Genomic DNA, 19,712 nt, shown 5'->3' with positions numbered 1-19,712 from the left:
TAATACCTCTATTACATTTTTTTTTTTTTTTTTTTTGTATACATTGTTTCTTTCTCCCTTTTCTAACGTGCGGTTACCATATTTTATCGCAGTTCTGCCAGAGATAATACAGTACAAGGTTTGCACGTGAAGTGGTTAAATTCAATCCGTTGAGGTATTTTCCTTTAAGGTAGCTGTAGAGCAGAAGTCAATTTTTCCTAACTAGGGAAGGACAGGGGATGTCAGTCGCAGATTGTGATAAAGAAGGTATCGTTGCGAAGGCCTATTAAAAAATCGAATGGAACTACCCGTCACAAATGCACCGTATTTGAGATAAAGGCTAATTTATCTCATCCATTTATTTATGAAGAATGCATCCGATTTAAATATATCATTGAAATTATACAAAATAAACTTAATTCAGTACAGTATGTAAAGTACAAAAATATTTTTAAAAAAATGTTAAATTGACATTTTTATAACAACTTTGTGAACCGTTGAATTTTCATTGCAATATCCTCATGTACATTTTATAATGAATAATTTGTGAAGATTTTTTACATCAAAACTCGGTAAATTCTGTTAGGTTTCATTTGTAAGAAATGAGGCGTTTTCTGCAACATAAATATAAATTACCTTGTAAATAGGCGAGATAAATTTGCCTCTATCACGAAAATGATGCATTTCTGACGGATGGTGCCTTTCTAACGATAGCGCTTTCGTCAAAATCGGCGATTGGCATCTTGTGCACGTCCCTATTAAGTCGCGAGCACTTTTTTTACATGCATCATCATAAGAAGAGCACTCGTACGCAAATCTGCTCAACCTCGAAACAGCACGATGCTAATTCCACTTGAACGGGAGTGATTAATTTGAATGAGAAACAAATGCTACAAAGTATAGATATTACCTACGAGCACTCTTGGGTGCTCACGAGCAACAGATTGAAAACAGCTATTGTAATGCTCTGAACGCACTCGCATTCGAGTAGGGGAAAAAATATTTGCATAAATTCACATAAAGCATTTTTTTAGTGTTTCCACACGTATGTATAAATACATACAAAAATTTTAATGGAAATTTAAGTAAAAAAAAAATTAAGTTATTTTTTAATGAATGGCAATAAAAAAAGCCAAAGAAAAATCGTATACAAATGAATGATTTTTTGACATTTTCCTTCGTATTTTGTAAAAATTCAAGGTCACTTTTTCACGCGTGCACATTTGGTTGCCTGATTTCGTGTCTAGTTCTCAAAGGTGCCAGGACCCTGTCCTTGTAATTCTGTATGGCATTTCTCGCACCGCTCCACGCATTAGGGCCGACCAGTCTATATTGGTAAGGAAGACAAGGCCCCATTATACAATCCCAGAACAGCTTCGGCTCGTGCAGCAGCATCCTGGAGAAGTTTGGTTTGGCACCGATCAGAGACGCGAGTTCGTCCATGTAGGATATGTAATGGACCTGCATCGAGTTCCTCGCGGATGGGTGCAGGTACTCCATCTCTTTCTCTGTGTTCAACGTGATGTCGTTTATGATGTCACCTTTGTCCGGGAAGGCGACTTTACCGGTCAACACCTGAGCGAACCAACGGGACTGCATTTCACACACTGGTATCACTCCACCGAAAACTTGGGTCATACCTATTATGGCCAATGACGGTATCGTCAGATGGGGCGGGAAAACGTGTTTGTAGAGCGGGACGTGATCCCCTATGACCTGGAATATGATGTCGTTTAGGAAAGGGACTTTGAGCTGGTAACCGGTCGCCATCACGACTGTGTCCACTTCAACCACCTCACTGTCTCCGTGGAAAACCACGCCGTTCTCCGTGAAGTGCTTGATGGCTCCCTTGATGACGATCGTGCCACTGAGGATTTTCCCGGCGAGGTGATCGTTCACTGTCGGTCTCTTGGTGAGGAAATGATGCGACGGTTTCAAGTGATAGGCTTCGTGGTTGAAATTACGGTTCATCTTCTTCTCTATGTACCAATAACTAAGTTTCTTCGGAAGTTTTTTGAAGGCAGTGTACAATATCCGTCGATTCGTTTTAAGATCACTGGGTAGTCCATCCTCTCCTGGTCTTTGCATGACCCACGTACCACTTCGAGAACTTATGTATACCTGGTAAAATTGAAAAAAGGGTAATATTAAACATACGAACGGCAAAAGAAAACTAGTAAAATCTCGGTGACAATGACATTGGAGATTCCACGATATTCCATTGTTATAGCCAAGATGTTAAAACCAAGGTTGACGTTTTTTTCAATACATTTTTTTTTTTGACGAAAAATGTAGTCAGAGACAACCTAATACAAAGGTTACAATCAAAATGACACAGTTTTCAGAAGTGCTTTCAAAGTCGAACTTCTCAGTAACGGACACCCACAGAATTATGTCCGCTAACGAGGACGGCCCGTGCACGGATAGTAAAATACACAAAGTCCCGTCGATGTAATTCAAGAAAGTGTTAGTCAGAGGAGGTGGTGTCCACTAACGGGAATGTCCATTATGATAGGTTTCACAGTAGAATGATCGTGTTTCTTATGCTAACATTTTTCACATTAAGGGTACCTTTCATGGCTAGGTGAAATTTTTTGGAATCAACGGGCGGAGTAGAAATTTAAAATTTTTCAGACTTATCTTCTGATTAAAATTGGAGCTGGTTAACATTTTTATTAATTTTCGTTCAAACCGGAAAAAAAAAAAAAAAAAAGGGGGGGGGGGGTTCAGTCAATTTCAGTCACTGCGTTCTACGGAAGTGCTGCCATCCATTGACGGATGTTGAAAAAAAAAACAATGTTTTTCTTTATTTTTATGTATTACTGATTATATTATGTCCAAATAGTTTTGAAAATAAATTTTTTTTAAATCGTAATCAATGGTGCAAACTCTATTTCAATTTCTTTTGACCGCGGACAACGTATATTGTATATCTGTTCATCTTGACACAATGTATTTGCTTATTTTATTACTTTCCTTTAATTACTATGTCAGTTTTTTGTCGGTACATTATGCTTATATCATTTGATATTTACTCTGTTTTCTCCCTCGTATTGCATTAACTGTTTCTTGGCACTGCCACATGTGATTTATTGTATTTCTAACACACATCATTCCTATCACATCAAGTGATTTGTTATATTCCTGTACATTTCTACTTTTGTAATATAAATGCTATTTCTGTAAACAAATATATAATAACAATGCATTGAAGGACCACAATTTAGAGAGATCATTATTTTCACTTCATTTATCATCGCAAAAAACGACAAATAATTTTTTATCGTATGTAAAAACTTTTTCAATTAATTGATTAGTTATACTGGGCCGTTCAAGTATTACGTAATCATCGATGGGGGGGGGGGGTGGTTTCCGATTTGTTGACTTTTGATGACAAGGGGGGGGGGAGGGGGGATTTTGATAATGCTTACGTCATCAACCAACCTTTATGAAAATATGAGTTGGATTCAGAGGGGCAGAGCTGATGACGAAATTTTTCTGACAAGGGGAGGGGGTCAGCGTTGTGCTGACTTTTGCTGACAAGGGGGGGGGAAGGGGGTCAAAAATGGCTAAAAATTTGCTTACGTAATACTTGAACGGTCCCTAATTAATTTGGGTCGATATCTTTATTACGACTATTTCAGTTAGGAATGTGTACCTCAGGTCTTGATTTAAAAAAATAATAATTAAAACTGTTAAAAATGAAGCATACATATGTGTATCTCTGCAGCGAAGAGATTAAAAAAAAGAAAGTTAGGGGCATTGCCAGTTTTAAGAAAACACGAATCCCCCCCCACTGATACGGGTTTCTTCATTTCCTGTTATCGCAGTTGAGGCGCTTTATATATTTTGTATACATTGTGTATTCTCAATTCAGAGTATATCATACAGAGCATTCTCAAATCTCTCCGACTTCAATGTCGGAGAGATTGTGCCACTGGGCGCACGTGCAATTGTTCTCCCTAGTCATTGGGTTCAGCTACCCATTTTAGTCAAATGGTTTGCACGTTGCATCGAGTTGATGGCTGTCTTCATGGGGAGAACGACGCGAGTGATTCGATACTTACGATCACGGGGAGCCTTTGCTATAAATGTTTCCGATACAACCCTGCGTCTTTTGAGGTAAAGGAAGTAAGTTGCTTTGCATCATTCCGGGATTGTAAGCGGTTCTATCTATCAACATGGGGTTCTTTCCTTTTTATAGTACTATCAATAGCAAACTTCAAGTATCGCTCCAGGGATTGAGATCAACTCGTTTTAAATCCATCCATTCATTCGTTTTTTTTTTGTGAGATTCGAAAGGATTTTACAATTCCCTTCAGAGCCTACGTTAGGATGAAGAAAAAAGCACCTATTCTTGTCAGTATCAATTCCAATTTCAAACATCTTGTCTGTTTCTCTTACTAGTTGAACAAGCTTTATTATCACTACATTTAAATTAGGGTGAAAATAACCAATTCATGTTCGTACCTAATGAAACGGTGTTCTATAAATTCGTGTTTAAAAATTCAAAAATTGGAGGAATAGGTATATTTGAAAGCGGTTTGCGAGAAAGGAATTCTCACGGCGGGAGATTCATTTTGGTGCAAAAAACAAATTCCAGTAGTTCAAATTTTTGCCCATACAGGGTGCTGCACGGAAAAAAAAATCATTGCAAATATGCAAATCCGTCATATAAAATGCAGGGTGTACGATTAACGGCTAATTTCTAAATTTTCCTGTTACTGGCGTTTGCATTAGGTTTTCATTGTGATGGTTGACATTTTTGGATGGAGCACCATCGGTGAAGTTGTTTCACCTTAGCCTCGAATAGTCGACTGAAGCTTAAAAACGTTTCGAATACAGAAGAGATTGAAGGAAGGTTTAGGTCCAATCACTCCTGCCAAACTGGCGTGCAGCGCTCACTACCGACAAAAATTTGACTAATCTTTTTTCATTCAATAACAAAAAAAACCTTCGTGAGAATACATTTTTTTGCTAACCATATTTAAAAATTCATAAAAATTGAAAGAACTGGTATGTTTAAACTATTTACGAGTTTATGAGTGACACTGTATATCTCAAACCAGTGTCTTCAGAATATCAACAACAAAATTTCACGGTCCCTTGACTTGATAGCGAATTCGACCGCACATTTCTATTAGGCGGGAAACAGAGTTCTTGCCAGAAATGATAGGTACCGCCAGATGAACCGCAGTAATTGTGTTTAAAGTCTAATTTGCATAATCGCAATCATTTGGAAACGTTAAAAAGTGTTCTAGTAGTACGCAAAATTTTCTTCGTTGTCTGCAAATTTTAGGTGCAATACGGAACGTATAAAATGTGTGTTGAAAAAACCTAAAATTAGTTGTCTAAAATCATTTTGTTCCACTGAAAATCAAATTTTAGTGCGTTCAGGGCTGTAATCGCGATATATTCCGTGAAAGTCCACTATTAAGTGACTACTGGACATTGCCCTCGACAACCCAGCTAGAAATTTCTCGGTGCGAGGGCGAAAAAAGGTCGCCAGACGCACAGACTGACTGACACACAATATCATATTGCCTGTTTGGTGGGATCACCGTGGAATAATCGTGTATGACTTTCTTCCGAAAAGATACTCTTGCTACTTTATCTATCATTTTTTCCAAAACAATAAATTTCTGGCAATAACTTTGTTCCCCCATCCAATATTTAACAAAATATGAGTGATAAATTTACCTGTTCCGCCATGGAAGACAAATAGACTGCGGCGTCGGCGCCTGAATTGCCAGACCCGACCACCAGAATCTTCTGATCCTTATATTCCTCGCAGCGCTTCAGCTTGTGCGTATGGACGATCGTACCCGCGAAGTTATCCATGGCGTTTATGTTCGGAATCTTCGGGAAACCAAACCTTCCGACGCACACGGCCACTGCATCGAATACTTCCACCAGAGTCCTGTGCTTGACGTGGTCCCTTATGGTGACCTCCCAGCGACCAGTCCTGTAGTTGTCCGCAGTAGGCAAAACCCTGGTCACCTCGTGCCTGTACCTGATATGCCTGGTCAAATCGAAAGCGTCCGCGTACAGATCTAGGTACTTCAGAACTTGCTTGTGGCTCATGAAGTTCGAGAAGTTCCTCGGCGGAGGGAAATCACTGTAGGCCATGAGTTCTTTGCTCACGTTGGTCACGGTGGATCTCATCAAGGACGCCACTCCTTCGATATTTTCGTCTCTGTACTGCCATACCCCACCGAGGTTGTCAGTTTTCTCGTAACAAACCACGTAGAAACCTTCGGCTTTCAGGCATTTTATTGCTGCTAGTCCGCTGGCACCAGCCCCGATGACAGCGACCAGTTTGGCTTCCGACATCGTTCGAGAGAGTGAGTTCGAAACTTCTACGGATCATCTAGGCACCTGCGAATTAAGAAAGAAAAACATTTTAGCGGAATGAAAGCCGATTTAATAATTTCAGTTAGATTCTATTCCACGGTTTGCTAGTGATGACTGAGCTTATCGAAAGTTGGGCATCCAGTCGATAATGCCAATGTTCATAAAAGAAATTCAAAGATAAGATGCCAACTGGCATTCCCAAAAAAAAGAACAAAAGAGGGCGATAAATAACCACGTGTATATGATGTGTTATCACGATTATTGAGGACAATCCTCGTAAAATCTGTATGACATGACTCACCCTGTCATGGATATTTTTCTTGTACGATTTCCAGTCCTCACGTGCATCGACAATAAAGATCGGATGAGTCATAATCGGTAGAAATACAGCAATGAGTCAACACGGTAAACTCAGGCGTGTCATCGTAATCTGTCGATAATAATGACGTTTCTTCCTCCTTATCATCGAACTGATTGAAGTGCACAGGAAAAAATATATTTTTTTCTCAAACACCTTGTGATAACTTTACAACTGAAATTCTCTCCAAAAAAAATCATCACGTGACTAGGTAGGGAAATAAAAAAACAATTGAATTTGGTGCGCGTACCTAAAAACTTCAGGAGCTCATTCAATATTATGGCCCGTTTATGACAATCGGTGCTGGAAAAATGATATATTTGGCGACTATTACGACTATTTTTAGAAAGGAGTGGGAACAATAACAAGTAACGACAGTACTCACGTGACATAAAGCGGACAAAAGCAATTCAACCGAGTCCGTGGAGGGGCTAGCCGTTTGATCCGGCAGTCAAACGGACAGTTCAACGGCTTCTATTATGAAGGAAAAGAAATAGACCGTCGTCGTCGGTGGTGGTTGCAATTACTGTATAGAGGTCGCGTTCAGGGCCGGTGAGCACTGGAAACTCGACAAGAAGCGAAAATATCGGAGAGGAAAAAAAAATAGCACGTGTTATTCATATCTTTTTATTTCGTCGCTCAAAAACAGGTTATATATATTTCCACATTTTTTCCCCCTCATTTCAACATTCAGACGGACGTTGAATGACCCTCAATTAACATGCATACGAAATACGCGACTTATCTTTCTGACATTTAGCCGAATATACCACATCCATTTGCGGAAATGACACTTATACCAACTATTATGTATAAAAAAAAATAGACCGCAAAGTTTTTATTTGTTTCAAGGTAACTAGGCACTTTGGTGGAATATATTAATAATTTATTAATAAATATTATATAAATATTTATAATATAAAATATTATATTACATATTTTCAATTTTTAGGAATTTTTCTCGAGCCTTACGGGTCGCACAAACGAAAAGGGCTGCAGGAAACCCAAAATAGTGAACATAAAAAATATATTTATGTAAATTTGGGAAGCTGATACTTGAAGTTGTCTTCGATGATGCAATATTCTACCCCAGGAAGCACGCACCATAAATATCTCGCGAGCAGCAATTTCATGCCCCCGGGGCTTACAGAAAGTATTTTACGTTAAAGAAAAAGAATCGGCGAAATTAAAGGGAAAGATTTCACGGACCGTCATGAACGGGGAAATAATTTACGAACCGGCGAAAAACATTTTTTTGGAGAAAAATTGCAACTTTCTGACTTCTCCGTCATATTAATACTCAAACCAGCGTTGCGTTGCGCCATCTATTAAATAAAAGAAAAAACAAACTTCCTGTTTTCGTATAGTAAAAATTGTCGTTGGTTATGCAGCACAAAAATTAGTGTATATATATATATATATATATATATATATGGCATATGATTATTTGTTTGCTGTGCATTAAAGAAAATGTTAAGCAACAAAATACCGGTTACTGTACTATTATTAACGTGTTTGTTATTAAATTATTTATGCTAATAAAAAAAAATTAAATTTCAGTCCTTAAAATCGCTATACATGTTAGAAATGGGAAAAAATGTATAGCATCATATCACAGATCGTTAGTTTTCAAGACGAATAACCAATTCATTGAAACAATTTCTAACAGTTTTGTTTTTATTCAATAGGTGGCAGCAGAGGTCCCGTAGGAAAGTTTCTCTATGTTAAGCAATACTTATGAGCATTCTCTTCCACACAAAAAATATCGGAATGGGAAAGCGAAAGGAGTTCGAACTCTTTTCATGAATGTTCAAGGCAGGTGGTTATAAAGCTAGTCTCTGACTGTAGGTCTGGGTTCGAATCCCGGCTAGGGCATGGATGTCTACTAACACTAATAAATTCCCTGGACAGATCATAAAGATATCTTGGGAATAGGCAAGGGGATCACTATAATACTGATGCACATTACGGGCTAACAAATTTATCCTTCTGACGAATTCAAATTCTTGACAAACGTTACCATTCTTATTCTTCTCATATCCCCCAATAACAATGTATTACGCCGCATGTTATGCTTCTTGTTATTTATATAGCATCATTAACATCATATACCATCAATATCGTCATTTTTATCATATTGCATCAACTACCTTTGTCAAAAAAGTGTATTTACGTAATTACTTGAGCGTCATTTCTGAGACATGAAGCATTGACTTCCTTTTGATTGCTATGTTTGGCTTTCATTTTACTGACAATAACATTTTCTTCACATAAATGGAAATTTCAAAAGCATTCCTTCTCTTCAAACAACGAAGCTCTTCAATCACGTACCTGGTGACTTCGAGAATTCGGCGGACCATCGGTTGAAGAACGCTGCAATGAAGCACACGTCGTCACTTTTTTTTCTTCAAATCGATCACAACTCAGGTCTATCGCCATAGGCAATTTACTAACTAGTGAGTCGTACCGGAAATGTGTGTGTACCTAACAGTGTGAGAGTGTATCTAGTGTTGTGTATGATTTTTCAGTCTGCCATTTATATCTCAGAAGTGAAGTGAGTGATGTGTAGTGACTGGAACAACAGAAAACCAACTTCAGCTGACCACCACGCCGTTAGTACTAAACTACACATATGACTCGTCCATATTCCTTTTCGGAACTTCTAACGAATCGGTACAAGTTGGAATGTGTGTCCGTATTGTGAACCTAACGTGAAACTTGTTTCTGTGTAATGCTTGTTATAGAGTACTGCCATCTACCACATACTTTTCGAACTATGAGTGAAGTGTAATGTTTAAAGCCATTTTACCGTTGTGGGCCTGTTGCTCTCTACTCACGGTCAGTTTGATGTCAGGGCCCAGGGGTTGAGAAACACTGTTGTACACTGCAATATTGTAGACTTGCTACTGTTCCTACAAAAGTCAGCAGGCAATCTCGATAGGAACGTTTTGATCGTGTTTGTCAAACCACGGTCCTTTTCTGCACTGGAGGGCTTATTAGACCACGACCTACAATTTATTGCCGATTCCGAACGACAGTCTTTTTTAATACTCAGAGAAGTTGGTGCGCTAACCCCTCGATGTGGGACTCCCTGCAGTAGCGATATTTTTTTTCCCGTTGTCATGTCGCCGTTTCTGTTGTACCCATTGTGTCAGGAAAGTTTCTGACAAGGACGAACCGGGTATCGAACTCGCGACACCTCTAAACACCCTTTGGTACTTTAGGCGCGTATCTTATTGATCTGAGGATCTGAGCTACCGCGCCCAAGAGCGTTTGATGCGTTTCTCAAAATTCTGGAAGCATCGACTCGAGTCTCTTGGCCATTCCGATCCACTGCCCGCCGACTTCTTTCTATGGAAAAGCAAGGAATTGTATAGCTAATAAAATAAAAAAAAAATAACTTTTTATTTGTTCACTTTGTCCTAAAAAATCTAAGTAGAAAATTGTTGCCCTGTCTCTCCTGAACCCAACAAAGTAAATTCCATGTTTTTAAATGCAATATTCGAAGACATATTTGAATGCGGAAATCGCCAAAAATGAAGGAGAACGAACCGTTTAAACCAAATTCCAACAAGCTCATTCCAGCTTTCACACGCTGTTTTTTCCCCCCAATTTTCAGAGATTTTCGAATTCAAATATCTCAGCGCGAATATCGCATTTACAAATTTATTGTTGGGTTTGAATTTATATTGTTGGGTTCAGGAGAGATCGGACAACTTGTTTAAGACAGGGTGAAAAGTAAAAAAAAGTTATTTTATTAATTATTCAACCCTTCTTAATATGAATGACGTATCTGAGGTCTACGCGTTATTTGGAAGCATTTTCTAGGTGGATGTATACTTCTAAGATCAACGGTTCGTGAGTTATTCCAGGACAAAGACTTTCCTATGCACCATGTATATTGAAGCCTCTCAAATCAATGTAGTTACATTGCGTATGATATTCTAATCGAATAATATCATTCTCACTTGATTATTATCACTTAATAATCTCGGGATTATGCGCGAATTCGGAAATGGGCACTTTTTCAAGCGCAAGTCAAGGCATCACTGAAGTGCGAGAAAGACCCGAAATAAATCTGAACATGGCAATGAGTGGAAGAAAACTCGACTCACCCTGTAATGATGCTTGTAAAATTGCGGGGATACTTCTGTGTTGGTTTTTGTTTAGCGGTCGTATATAATAAAATGACGAAGGCAATAAAACGATTTTGAGACGGAAGGGATGGTCTATCATCGACTGAATGCAAAAAAATAGACACTGTATCACTCGGTTTTATAATTAGGTCGATACATACGATAACGCCACTGACTAATGACTAATCTCATTGTGGAAAACTTAGCATCACGAGCTATCGATAAAAAAAAAAGAACGATTCAAAAACACGACGGTTTTTCTTCATTTCTTTACGTCACGAATAGATGACGTTCTATGACGACGTCACTTGACAAGAATGACTTTTGGACCCACAAATTATGGAATTTTACGAATAAATAAGTTCGCAAGCACTTGAGAGCCATTATCTACGCAAGTCTCGAAATGAGAACGAAGACGATATGTAAGAAATGAGGATAAATTCTATTCAAAATAAATAAAATCAAGGATAACTGCTTCGATTACATATAATAAAAAAAAAATTACGTTTCCAAAGGTCACGCAATACTTACATGTTGAGACGAATTACATGAACCAAAATATGATCGCAGCTGTTTCCAACTTGTAGGTAGGTCACTGGAAAATGACATTTGAAGCCAGATATTATTATACGGAGATATTAAGATATCGTTTTTCGGGAAAGAGTTTTTCGTAGTCTGTCACTGAGAATGTTTTGATCTATCTTTACTACTTGTCTACCACTTAAGATGCAATTTACTACCATATTACCCCCGCAGAAATAGCTGAGTCGGAATCATCGTGGAGCTCGACTGTTTATTTTAACGCTTTAAGCGGCATTGGCGACATGCCTCGTATCCCTAAAGGCCTCTTATTTCAGGCATTGACAAGCCCAGATACAGTCGACGCTTTATAAGGACCGGTACGATCAGTCCCAAGAATTTTTTTCTTATATTGGATGAGAAATAAAGGATTAATATAACAACCTACAACGACGATTCAATCCAATACAACGTCCGAACTCGGACTCGCCCTGCCTCTGTTTCGCAGAGAGATGCACAGAATTCATATTTTCCGTTTTGTTAAAGACTAGGGGGTGGGGCCGTTGTAACGAACGCCAACTTCATTTTGCAAAGTTGATTTCTCAATCGAAATTCACTTTTGCCTATACACCTTACTCTTACTTTCCACCAGCTGAAAATCGGAAGAAAGACTACTCTATTAAAAAAAGACATTTTATTGGGGGTTTAATGATTTCGGCTATGCTGTTTAAAAAGTTAAATGGAAGTTTTGTTCATGCATAGGGTTACTAGGTTCGCAAACTGAGAAAGAAGAACGCCTGCGCACGCAACATTGGTGACGTCACTTATCCAAATTTCCCAATAGACGGCGCCACTATTCCGACCAATAAAACCGGCCACAACAATAATTTTTCCCAAATCTAAAACAGAATCACTAAAAAAAAAAAACAAATAGAAAAAATTCTGGGAATTTCCTCGGCTATTGGCGGAAGAATGCGTGTGGGGAAAAAAAACTCATATCAATGAAGAAATATGTTTCAAAGTGGGGAAAATTTTTCCCCAGAAAAAAAATTACGGAAACCTAAAAAGGAGGACAAAAAGGCAAATTGTGTGAAACGTTAGAGGACGCTTGAAATGACATGAAAAAGGAGGACGGTTGGTGATCCTATACGACTGCAGATGCTTCCATCTAACTTCTCTTCGTCCTTAAACATATATCAAGGTTTTTTTTATGTTATATAAGCCGTCGCGTGCTTAACTTTAGGAAGCAAGTGTAATAACGTGAGCTTCACGAATTACCAAGAGATCTCTAAGGTCTGTCCAGGGAATTTGTTAGTACATCCGTGCCTGAAGAGAAATTCGAACCCAGACCTGCAGTCAGAGGCTAGCTCCCTTAACCACTGGACTGCCAGGTTCATAATTTCCCGCATTTTTCTCAATGACAAAGTTACCTCTTAGGTATGAAAGTAACATTTGTTCGAACCCATAAGGGTATTGCTAATTAATCAATTGAAAAAGTTGAATAATTTTTCATTTAGTTGAAATTGGATTAAAAATTCTGCTCGCCATCGTCACGGACCATAGGTTGAGAAACGCTGCATTAGGCCAATGTCGTATTAGAGAGAAACGATGTCACTCTTCGCTGTTCATACGGAGCACGAAAGCCTGGATAACCAAGCGGAGATCGAGATGTAGTTCGGGAATAACGTCGTAAGAGCTATTAGCTGAGCTAGGATGCTGTCCATGCACAGTCCCGTTCAGCATTCATACATATGCTCTAATGAAAGAAAATGCCTGTCCTCTGTAGTTCAATGGTTAGAACACTCGCCTGGACAGTGAGAGATTGCTCTGTGGGGAATCGAACCACCAATGTGAATTTTCTTTCCGAACTACATCTCGATCTCCGCTTGGTTATCCAGGCTTTCGTACTTCAATGTCGTATTGTTCTACACAGCTGTAAATTTTGAGTTTCTGTAGAGAGAGGAGGGGGAAAATCAAGTTAAACTTCCTTTTCTCTCAATAACAAATCTTTTCAACACTTTTCCTTGAAGTGTCGGTTGGGAAAAGACGATTCGTGAACTCGAAATATTTTGGGGTCGAGGCTGTTATCTTTCCGAAGGAAGGGAAAAGGAAATGCGTCAGACGTTGTCCGCTTGCAACTATTCCACAAAGAAAGTGACTAAAACAATATGAGCGTTTCTGATTTTTGCAACTAGATAAAACACGAAAAGTTTTTGTTCCCTCAACATGTTGAGCATTCAAATGAAAATAATGTAACAACTCCGATTTTGCTCTCGCATTGTTTAATTTTCCAAACATAACCATCCTAACAGCTGCTAATTACACTGAAACTTTGATATAACGATACTCTGTGGACCGAAAAAAAAATATATTGTTGTAGAGGTGTTACCGTTATATCGAGAGGTAGCATTATCATCAGTAGCTGCCAAATTTATGCTGTTGTTGGCATCTCTTCTAAATAAGCATTTTATGAGCATCACCATAAAATGCATTTTTAAGTATTTATTCGCAACATAAAATTCGAATTGTTCAGTTGGTTAATAAATATCATTTGGTTGTTTCTCACTGTAAAGTTGTTTACTGCGTAATACTTTCGTGTACCACACAGAGGAAAAAAAACATTCACGGCAAACTCCGAAAACATTTTCTGAGGGAATGCAAATTACCGATGTTATTAAACACCCTCAAAAGAACAAAAACTTGTAAAGACTTTAAAAATATATTGAATGTTACTCTGAGCAGAATACAGTCGAATCCCAGTATAACTAACTCCAAGAGACCGGAGAAATCACTTCGTTAAAACGAAATTTCGTTATAAAGGAATTCCAGATATTTGTATTGTTCTTATGTAAACTTATCTGGAGGATCAGAAAAGTGTTCGTTAAAACGAGATTCGACTGTATAATATCGCTGCAGCGGTTTCAAAATCTCAGGAAATATATTTTTAGAGGGATTTATCGTAGCAAAGGATATCGTTGTATCGAGGAGTTTAACAGACTAAGTAGTTCCAAACGTCGTTTTGTGTCTCGTGGCGGCGAGGTTTCATTTTATGCTACTACTATTGTTTATCATGATCTAATAGCGTTTCTCAACCTTTGAGCCCAAGGACCAGTAAAATGTAAAACAAATTGACGGACCAATTGATTCCCGTAATTTTGGTTGTTTCGATTGTTTTTATACATTTGTCCAGTTTTTCAAGTTCATTTGGATTGTTAATATTTTTTCTAAAGCTTTGCTTACAAAGCATTTTCATAAAAAATTATAGTTATTTTGGCAAGAAATGTAAATATTGATCTGAGATATTTGTCTCAGTTTCAACGTTTTTTTCCCCCCACGATTTTTTAGCAGCAATTGGTGATTGTTCTGGGAACGTATTTGATCACAATTGACGAGATGTTCCATATTTCATCCTATTTAAGATCAGTTTACCGTACCTTTCTCAATGAAATATGTTCATCTGATCATTCGAATATATTTTTCGTGAAATAAATTTTTTTTATTGCGATATTTGTAGCAATCCTTTATTTTCCCATCCTTCAGCAATTTTAGCAATAGATTTACCGGATTGCATTTAAAGCATTAAATTGCATTTGTGGCAAACTTTAGTAATATCCCGTATTTATGATCGCATTTTCCTCGATGCGATTCATCAAGTCGCTCATTTTGGTTCGATCAACCCACGTTTCTCTTACGAGTTGAATGGTGTCACTATCCCGAATGCAACTAGGGTCACCGATTTGGGAATTCTCATTGACGAGCGGCTTAGGTTTTCTGAACATTGTTCAGCGGTGGTCAAAAAAACGAATAGAATGCTTGGTCTCATTTTCAAAAACGTCTCTTCGCGTTCTCCTAAAGTCATTCTTCCGCTTTTCAGAGGCTTTGTTCGTCTTGGACTGGAGTACGCTGTTAAGTTTTGGAGACCATAGCGACATCGACTTGGTTGGGGTGCAGAGAAGAACTACGCGTGTTCTCGTTGGCACGAAGAGAGACTTCATTTTTTTGAATATGTTTACATTATATAGAAGATGTCGGGAAGATATGATCGAAGTGTTCAAAATTTTCAACGGTATGGATAGGATGGACTGATTTATTAATTCGCCGTCAATCAACTGTTTTTACAAGGGTACACCAGTATCGATTGGTTATGGTGTCTCGGAGTGTTTCTCTAATAGGATTGTTAATAAATGAAATAGCTTATCCCCCGGGGGGGGGGGGGGGACAAATTTATTTGTATGATGAACCCAATAAAGGTGTAATTTGTATTTAAATTCATACCGTTACTACTAAAATCAATCACAACGATTTCATACATTTTCATTCAGTTAGAATTAAATTATCAAGTTTGTCAGCGGACCACTTATGCCATCGTCGCGGACCAAAAGTTGAGAAACGCTGACCTAGGGCAATGTGGCACCCCCCTCCCTTTATGGTCCTGGGATATTCTAGGGTGCTCACGACCAGAATAATCGCGGGGGTATGGATAGGATGCATGCTCGGGAGCCCCTCCAAGCCGACTAAAAGTTAGAAAATAAAATATTTCGGTGAGAAAATTGAAGTATCAAAAGAAAATACCTTTCATATGCTATATAAACCAATTTCTGTTAATTTAAATGCTTTTTGAAGACTGGTAATTCGAAATTTCCCCGGAAAAGAATTTTGTGCTCTCCCCCAAGCATTTTGTGTCTGCTCCAAAGGTCGGTCCTGTGTACGCTCTGCCCACGACTATTCCTATGGTGCCACGATGAAAAATTGGAAAAGGAACCGTGACCGGTGGGTAAAGGGGCTCTCCGGAGAGCCGGGGAAAAAATCAGAATGAGATTTTACTACCCATTTTTTGATTTTACAGCTTTAGGTGCAAATATAGTGGAGAAACCGATCGCAAGTACATAGAAAACCAACATAAAACTGCCCATAATAGCAGGGCCACGGCTGTTGATGCGGGAGTTACTTCCAGTTTATTTTAGGGGCCTTCCCTCCCCCCCCCCCCATGTTGTTGAGATGGCTTTGTATAGAACCTTCTAACGAAAAGTTCACGGAAGTCTAGGAGTCAGGGGATCGACCTTAATAAATATAAAATTTCCATCACTTTTCCTACTCAAAAAATCGATTCAATAAGAAAATGATGTTTTACAAAGGTTTCGACGGCTGGCGGATGCGAAGATGAATTCAACTACCACTGCGGGAATCGAACCCACGTTCTCTCAACTGTCGCGGAGGGGGGGAGCGCGATAGACCACTACACAACAAATCCCTTTCCTCAGCGTGGTGGTCTAGGTCTCTCACCCGGCGAGTGACAGGACGTCGGTTCGATTTTTCCACAGAGAGGGTTGAATTTTCTTTCCTGAATCCAATCTTCGCATCACCCAGCTGCCGAAACGTTCGTATCAATAGCGGGGAGCGACATCTTCCGAAATGAGGCTTTGCTCTTGGATAAGAGCTCCTGGACGAGACGAAAGGTTTGTCCAAAAGAGTCACGGGCAGAAAAAGATCAAGAAACACTGGCCTATACCAATGCTTTTCAGTCTTCGGTCCGCGGAGCATAGGCGGGAATAGACTTGGATGTCTGGGGGGGGGGGCGATGATGTCAATACATATATACATTAGATCAGTCGACTCCACCTTTGACGCTGTGGGCGGGGGGCTCATGCCCCACTGTATCTTCTCCTCCCATGCCGCGGAATCACCAGTGAGTTGGTTTGTACTTGCTTATTGGTTGCATTCGAGCAAACGTTACCAATAATCATTGGCTGGATAAGCTCGAAAGTGGCACGCTTTCACTTAGCACGTGTATTAAAGGCCTTAATTTCAAGTGCTTTGCTGAAGAGGTTAGCAATATAAAATTTCTCTGAAAGAAATTTCTTCTGCGTCCTCTAATGATCGATTGCATCCGTAGTTTGGGAGGTCGTGTTTACACCCTTATGAGGCCAAACTCATTAAAGACAACTCCGAATTTGGAGGGGAAAATGAAAACGTCACCACGCCGAATGAACGTGTTTTATCAACCGCTTATTTTCGCGATTTCCATAATGGTGTTGAAAACTTGATAAATAATTGGGTTAAGATGATTCATCGCGCCTTTTTTTCGTCATTTGTAACTAAGCAGTAGAATTTTCAGCATGAAATTTTGAAATGACTGCTATAAACTCAATAAAACGATTCTAAAATTTTTAATAGATTAATTAATTAATAATTTTAATTTAATAAAAAAACTTTCCCGCGAATAGTTTTCCTTTCATATCATTTTTATGCATTTTTTGTCATTGAAAGAAAAAAAGTTTTGGTATATAATGGGCTGGTTATTGATTAAAAGTTATCGCAACTAAGGTGATTCAAAGAATTACTGTAGAGCAGGGGCTCTCAAACTTTTCCTACAAGCGGTGCTCCTTTCGCCCTAATCAACGCTTATCCGCGGCTTCCCAGAGAGCGTCCCGTTCGGAAAACCTACGTCCGGCCGCTGTGCCCGTGACAAAGTTGGGCGGCACACAGTTTGTGAAACCCCTGCTGTAGAATATTAAAAATGCTAATTTTCCGAGTTTAATTAAAACGCTGATGCATTTGCGAATCGCCTTGAATTTTTTTACCCCAAATAATTTGCATACAAACGATTCGCAGGGACGTCCGAAATGGGTCGTATAATCAATTTATAGCCAAGGATTCTTGCGCCTTGGGTCACGATCTAAACTTGATTCACAGGGGTTTAGGAGATGGGTTGGGTCCAAGGGCGTAGCGAGGGGGAGGGACTTGGGGGTCTGGTCCCCCCCCGAAATGTGAGAAAATGACATAAAAAAGGGAAAAAGATGGCCAAATCCATTGTTCTGTCACTTTGGTTCCCTCCCGAAATGAAAGTGGTCCCCCCCCCGAACGAAATTTCTGGCTACGCCCCTGGTTGGGTCACGACGCGATAAAAAATTTTTCATTGCAGGTGCTTCTTAGACGAGTCGTAGAAATCCACTTACGGTCCTGAGAAATTGACTTAATGTGCTACTGGTTTCAGTAATTTTGAAGAAAAAAAAATATGTATTCATTGTAGTCCGAAACTGATCTGGTTGTTGATTTTGGGTCGCTGCTGAAAAAGTTTGGGAACACCGTTGGTCTATCAAATATTATATGATTATCATATAAAAATTGTTAATTTATCCAATGGATGTGTCAGTAATAATTTCGTTAAGTACAGTGTACTGTTTGGGTAACAGCGCCCGAATTTGCTAATAATATTTGAAAAATCTTACCTTTCCACGGCTGACATATTCCAAGGGTCACCACACCTTCAAACCACATGCGATGGTAAACAATGCGATGACTGAGAGAAACGGAAATACTCAAGAAATTTTTCTTTCCCCACAATCCACTTGCAACTTCTTTAGCTAATGTGCTGCCATCTAGAGTCGACGGATCAAACCATCAAGTTATTTTTTTTGTCGTTCATTTTTTTTATATGAAGGCGTTTTTTCACTTTCGCATGGAAATCATTTTGACGGGAAAGTGCGAGAGGAAAAATAAGAGCAAGTAAAAAATGCAATATTTTAGAAATGCTCTATTCAACTTTTTGCTATTCATTCGCAATTCATCTCAATGCAGCTTCTTTTCCTGCACATCCAAAAAATGCTGCCGGTTTCTACAGATAGGCCGGACCATGGCCCCCACAAGGGGTGGGCTGGCAAGGCTCTAGCCCTGGGGCCCGGGATGATTTTCATTATTTCTTGTTTTTTCACGCTGTAAATCCACCATAAAGGGGCCCGTGAAAGTCTGGTCGGGGGCCCGCTAAAGATCCCAGCCTAGGGCCCTACTCCAGGATGTGGAGGCCATGGGCCGGAAATAGCCGGACTCAGGGCCGCAACTAGATGCTTGGTCACCCGGGGCAAGCCCGCATTTCGACGCCCCCTTGTAATGTTGATGGAGAGGTTTCAGAATGTAATTTGCGCCCCCTCGGGTCCAGCGCTCTGGGTACGAGACCCGCCTGTTCCCCCCTAGTTGCGGCAATGGCCGGACTACTACTACTTTTCCGTACATGCACCTCGTACACATACCTCTACGAAATTTCTAACGAATTGCCATATGCCAGAATGTGTATTCTGAGTGTATGTGTGACTCTGCGGCGGCTCACCAAAGACTGTGGCCAACAGTCGCCAAGTGCGGGGACTGCACGAGAGGATTTTTTGTGACTCGACAGACCTGAAGATAATACTGATTCAACATGTTATGTTCTCGGTGATACAATAAAAGTATATAGTACCAACTCTAACGTAGGGTAACCATGTTTGAAAACTGAGAAAGGGGTGATTCAACTATTACGTCAGCATCGGGGGAAGGGAGGTGTTTCGGATTTGCTGACTTTTGATGACAAGGGGGGTTTCTAGGTTGTTTAC

The 19,712-nt window shown here is 39.4% G+C and overlaps 2 protein-coding genes across 6 annotated transcripts in view; both read right to left on the bottom strand.

Annotated features, from left to right (window-relative positions):
- Positions 1-19,712, bottom strand: part of LOC149079040 (flavin-containing monooxygenase 5-like) — a 118,929-nt gene that overhangs the window by 67,433 nt on the left and 31,784 nt on the right. The window lies entirely within an intron of this gene.
- LOC149079041 (flavin-containing monooxygenase 2-like) lies at positions 1,066-18,659 on the bottom strand. 5 transcript variants are annotated; one of them, XM_089241304.1, is made up of 4 exons: positions 18,576-18,644; positions 11,359-11,422; positions 5,680-6,357; positions 1,066-2,100 (listed from the first exon to the last, which is right to left on the bottom strand). In XM_089241304.1, exons 3-4 carry the CDS (start codon positions 6,310-6,312, stop codon positions 1,189-1,191), a joined length of 1,545 nt encoding a protein of 514 aa, XP_089097430.1. In that variant the 5' UTR covers positions 6,313-6,357; positions 11,359-11,422; positions 18,576-18,644; the 3' UTR covers positions 1,066-1,188. The 5 variants fall into 5 exon arrangements, with proteins under 5 accessions (XP_089097430.1, XP_089097429.1, XP_089097433.1 ...); XM_089241303.1 differs by lacking the exon at positions 11,359-11,422 and having other exon boundaries at positions 18,576-18,659; XM_089241307.1 differs by lacking the exons at positions 11,359-11,422; positions 18,576-18,644 and adding an exon at positions 10,807-11,041.

Source organism: Pholcus phalangioides, unplaced genomic scaffold (genome assembly GCF_987345545.1).
Source record: "Pholcus phalangioides strain wild (caught in Gottingen) unplaced genomic scaffold, Ppha-v1.0 ptg000013l_1, whole genome shotgun sequence".
NCBI lineage: Eukaryota > Metazoa > Arthropoda > Arachnida > Araneae > Pholcidae > Pholcus > Pholcus phalangioides.
The sequence above is the reverse complement of the archived record's forward strand: the minus strand, read 5'-3'. Positions and strand labels throughout refer to the sequence as shown.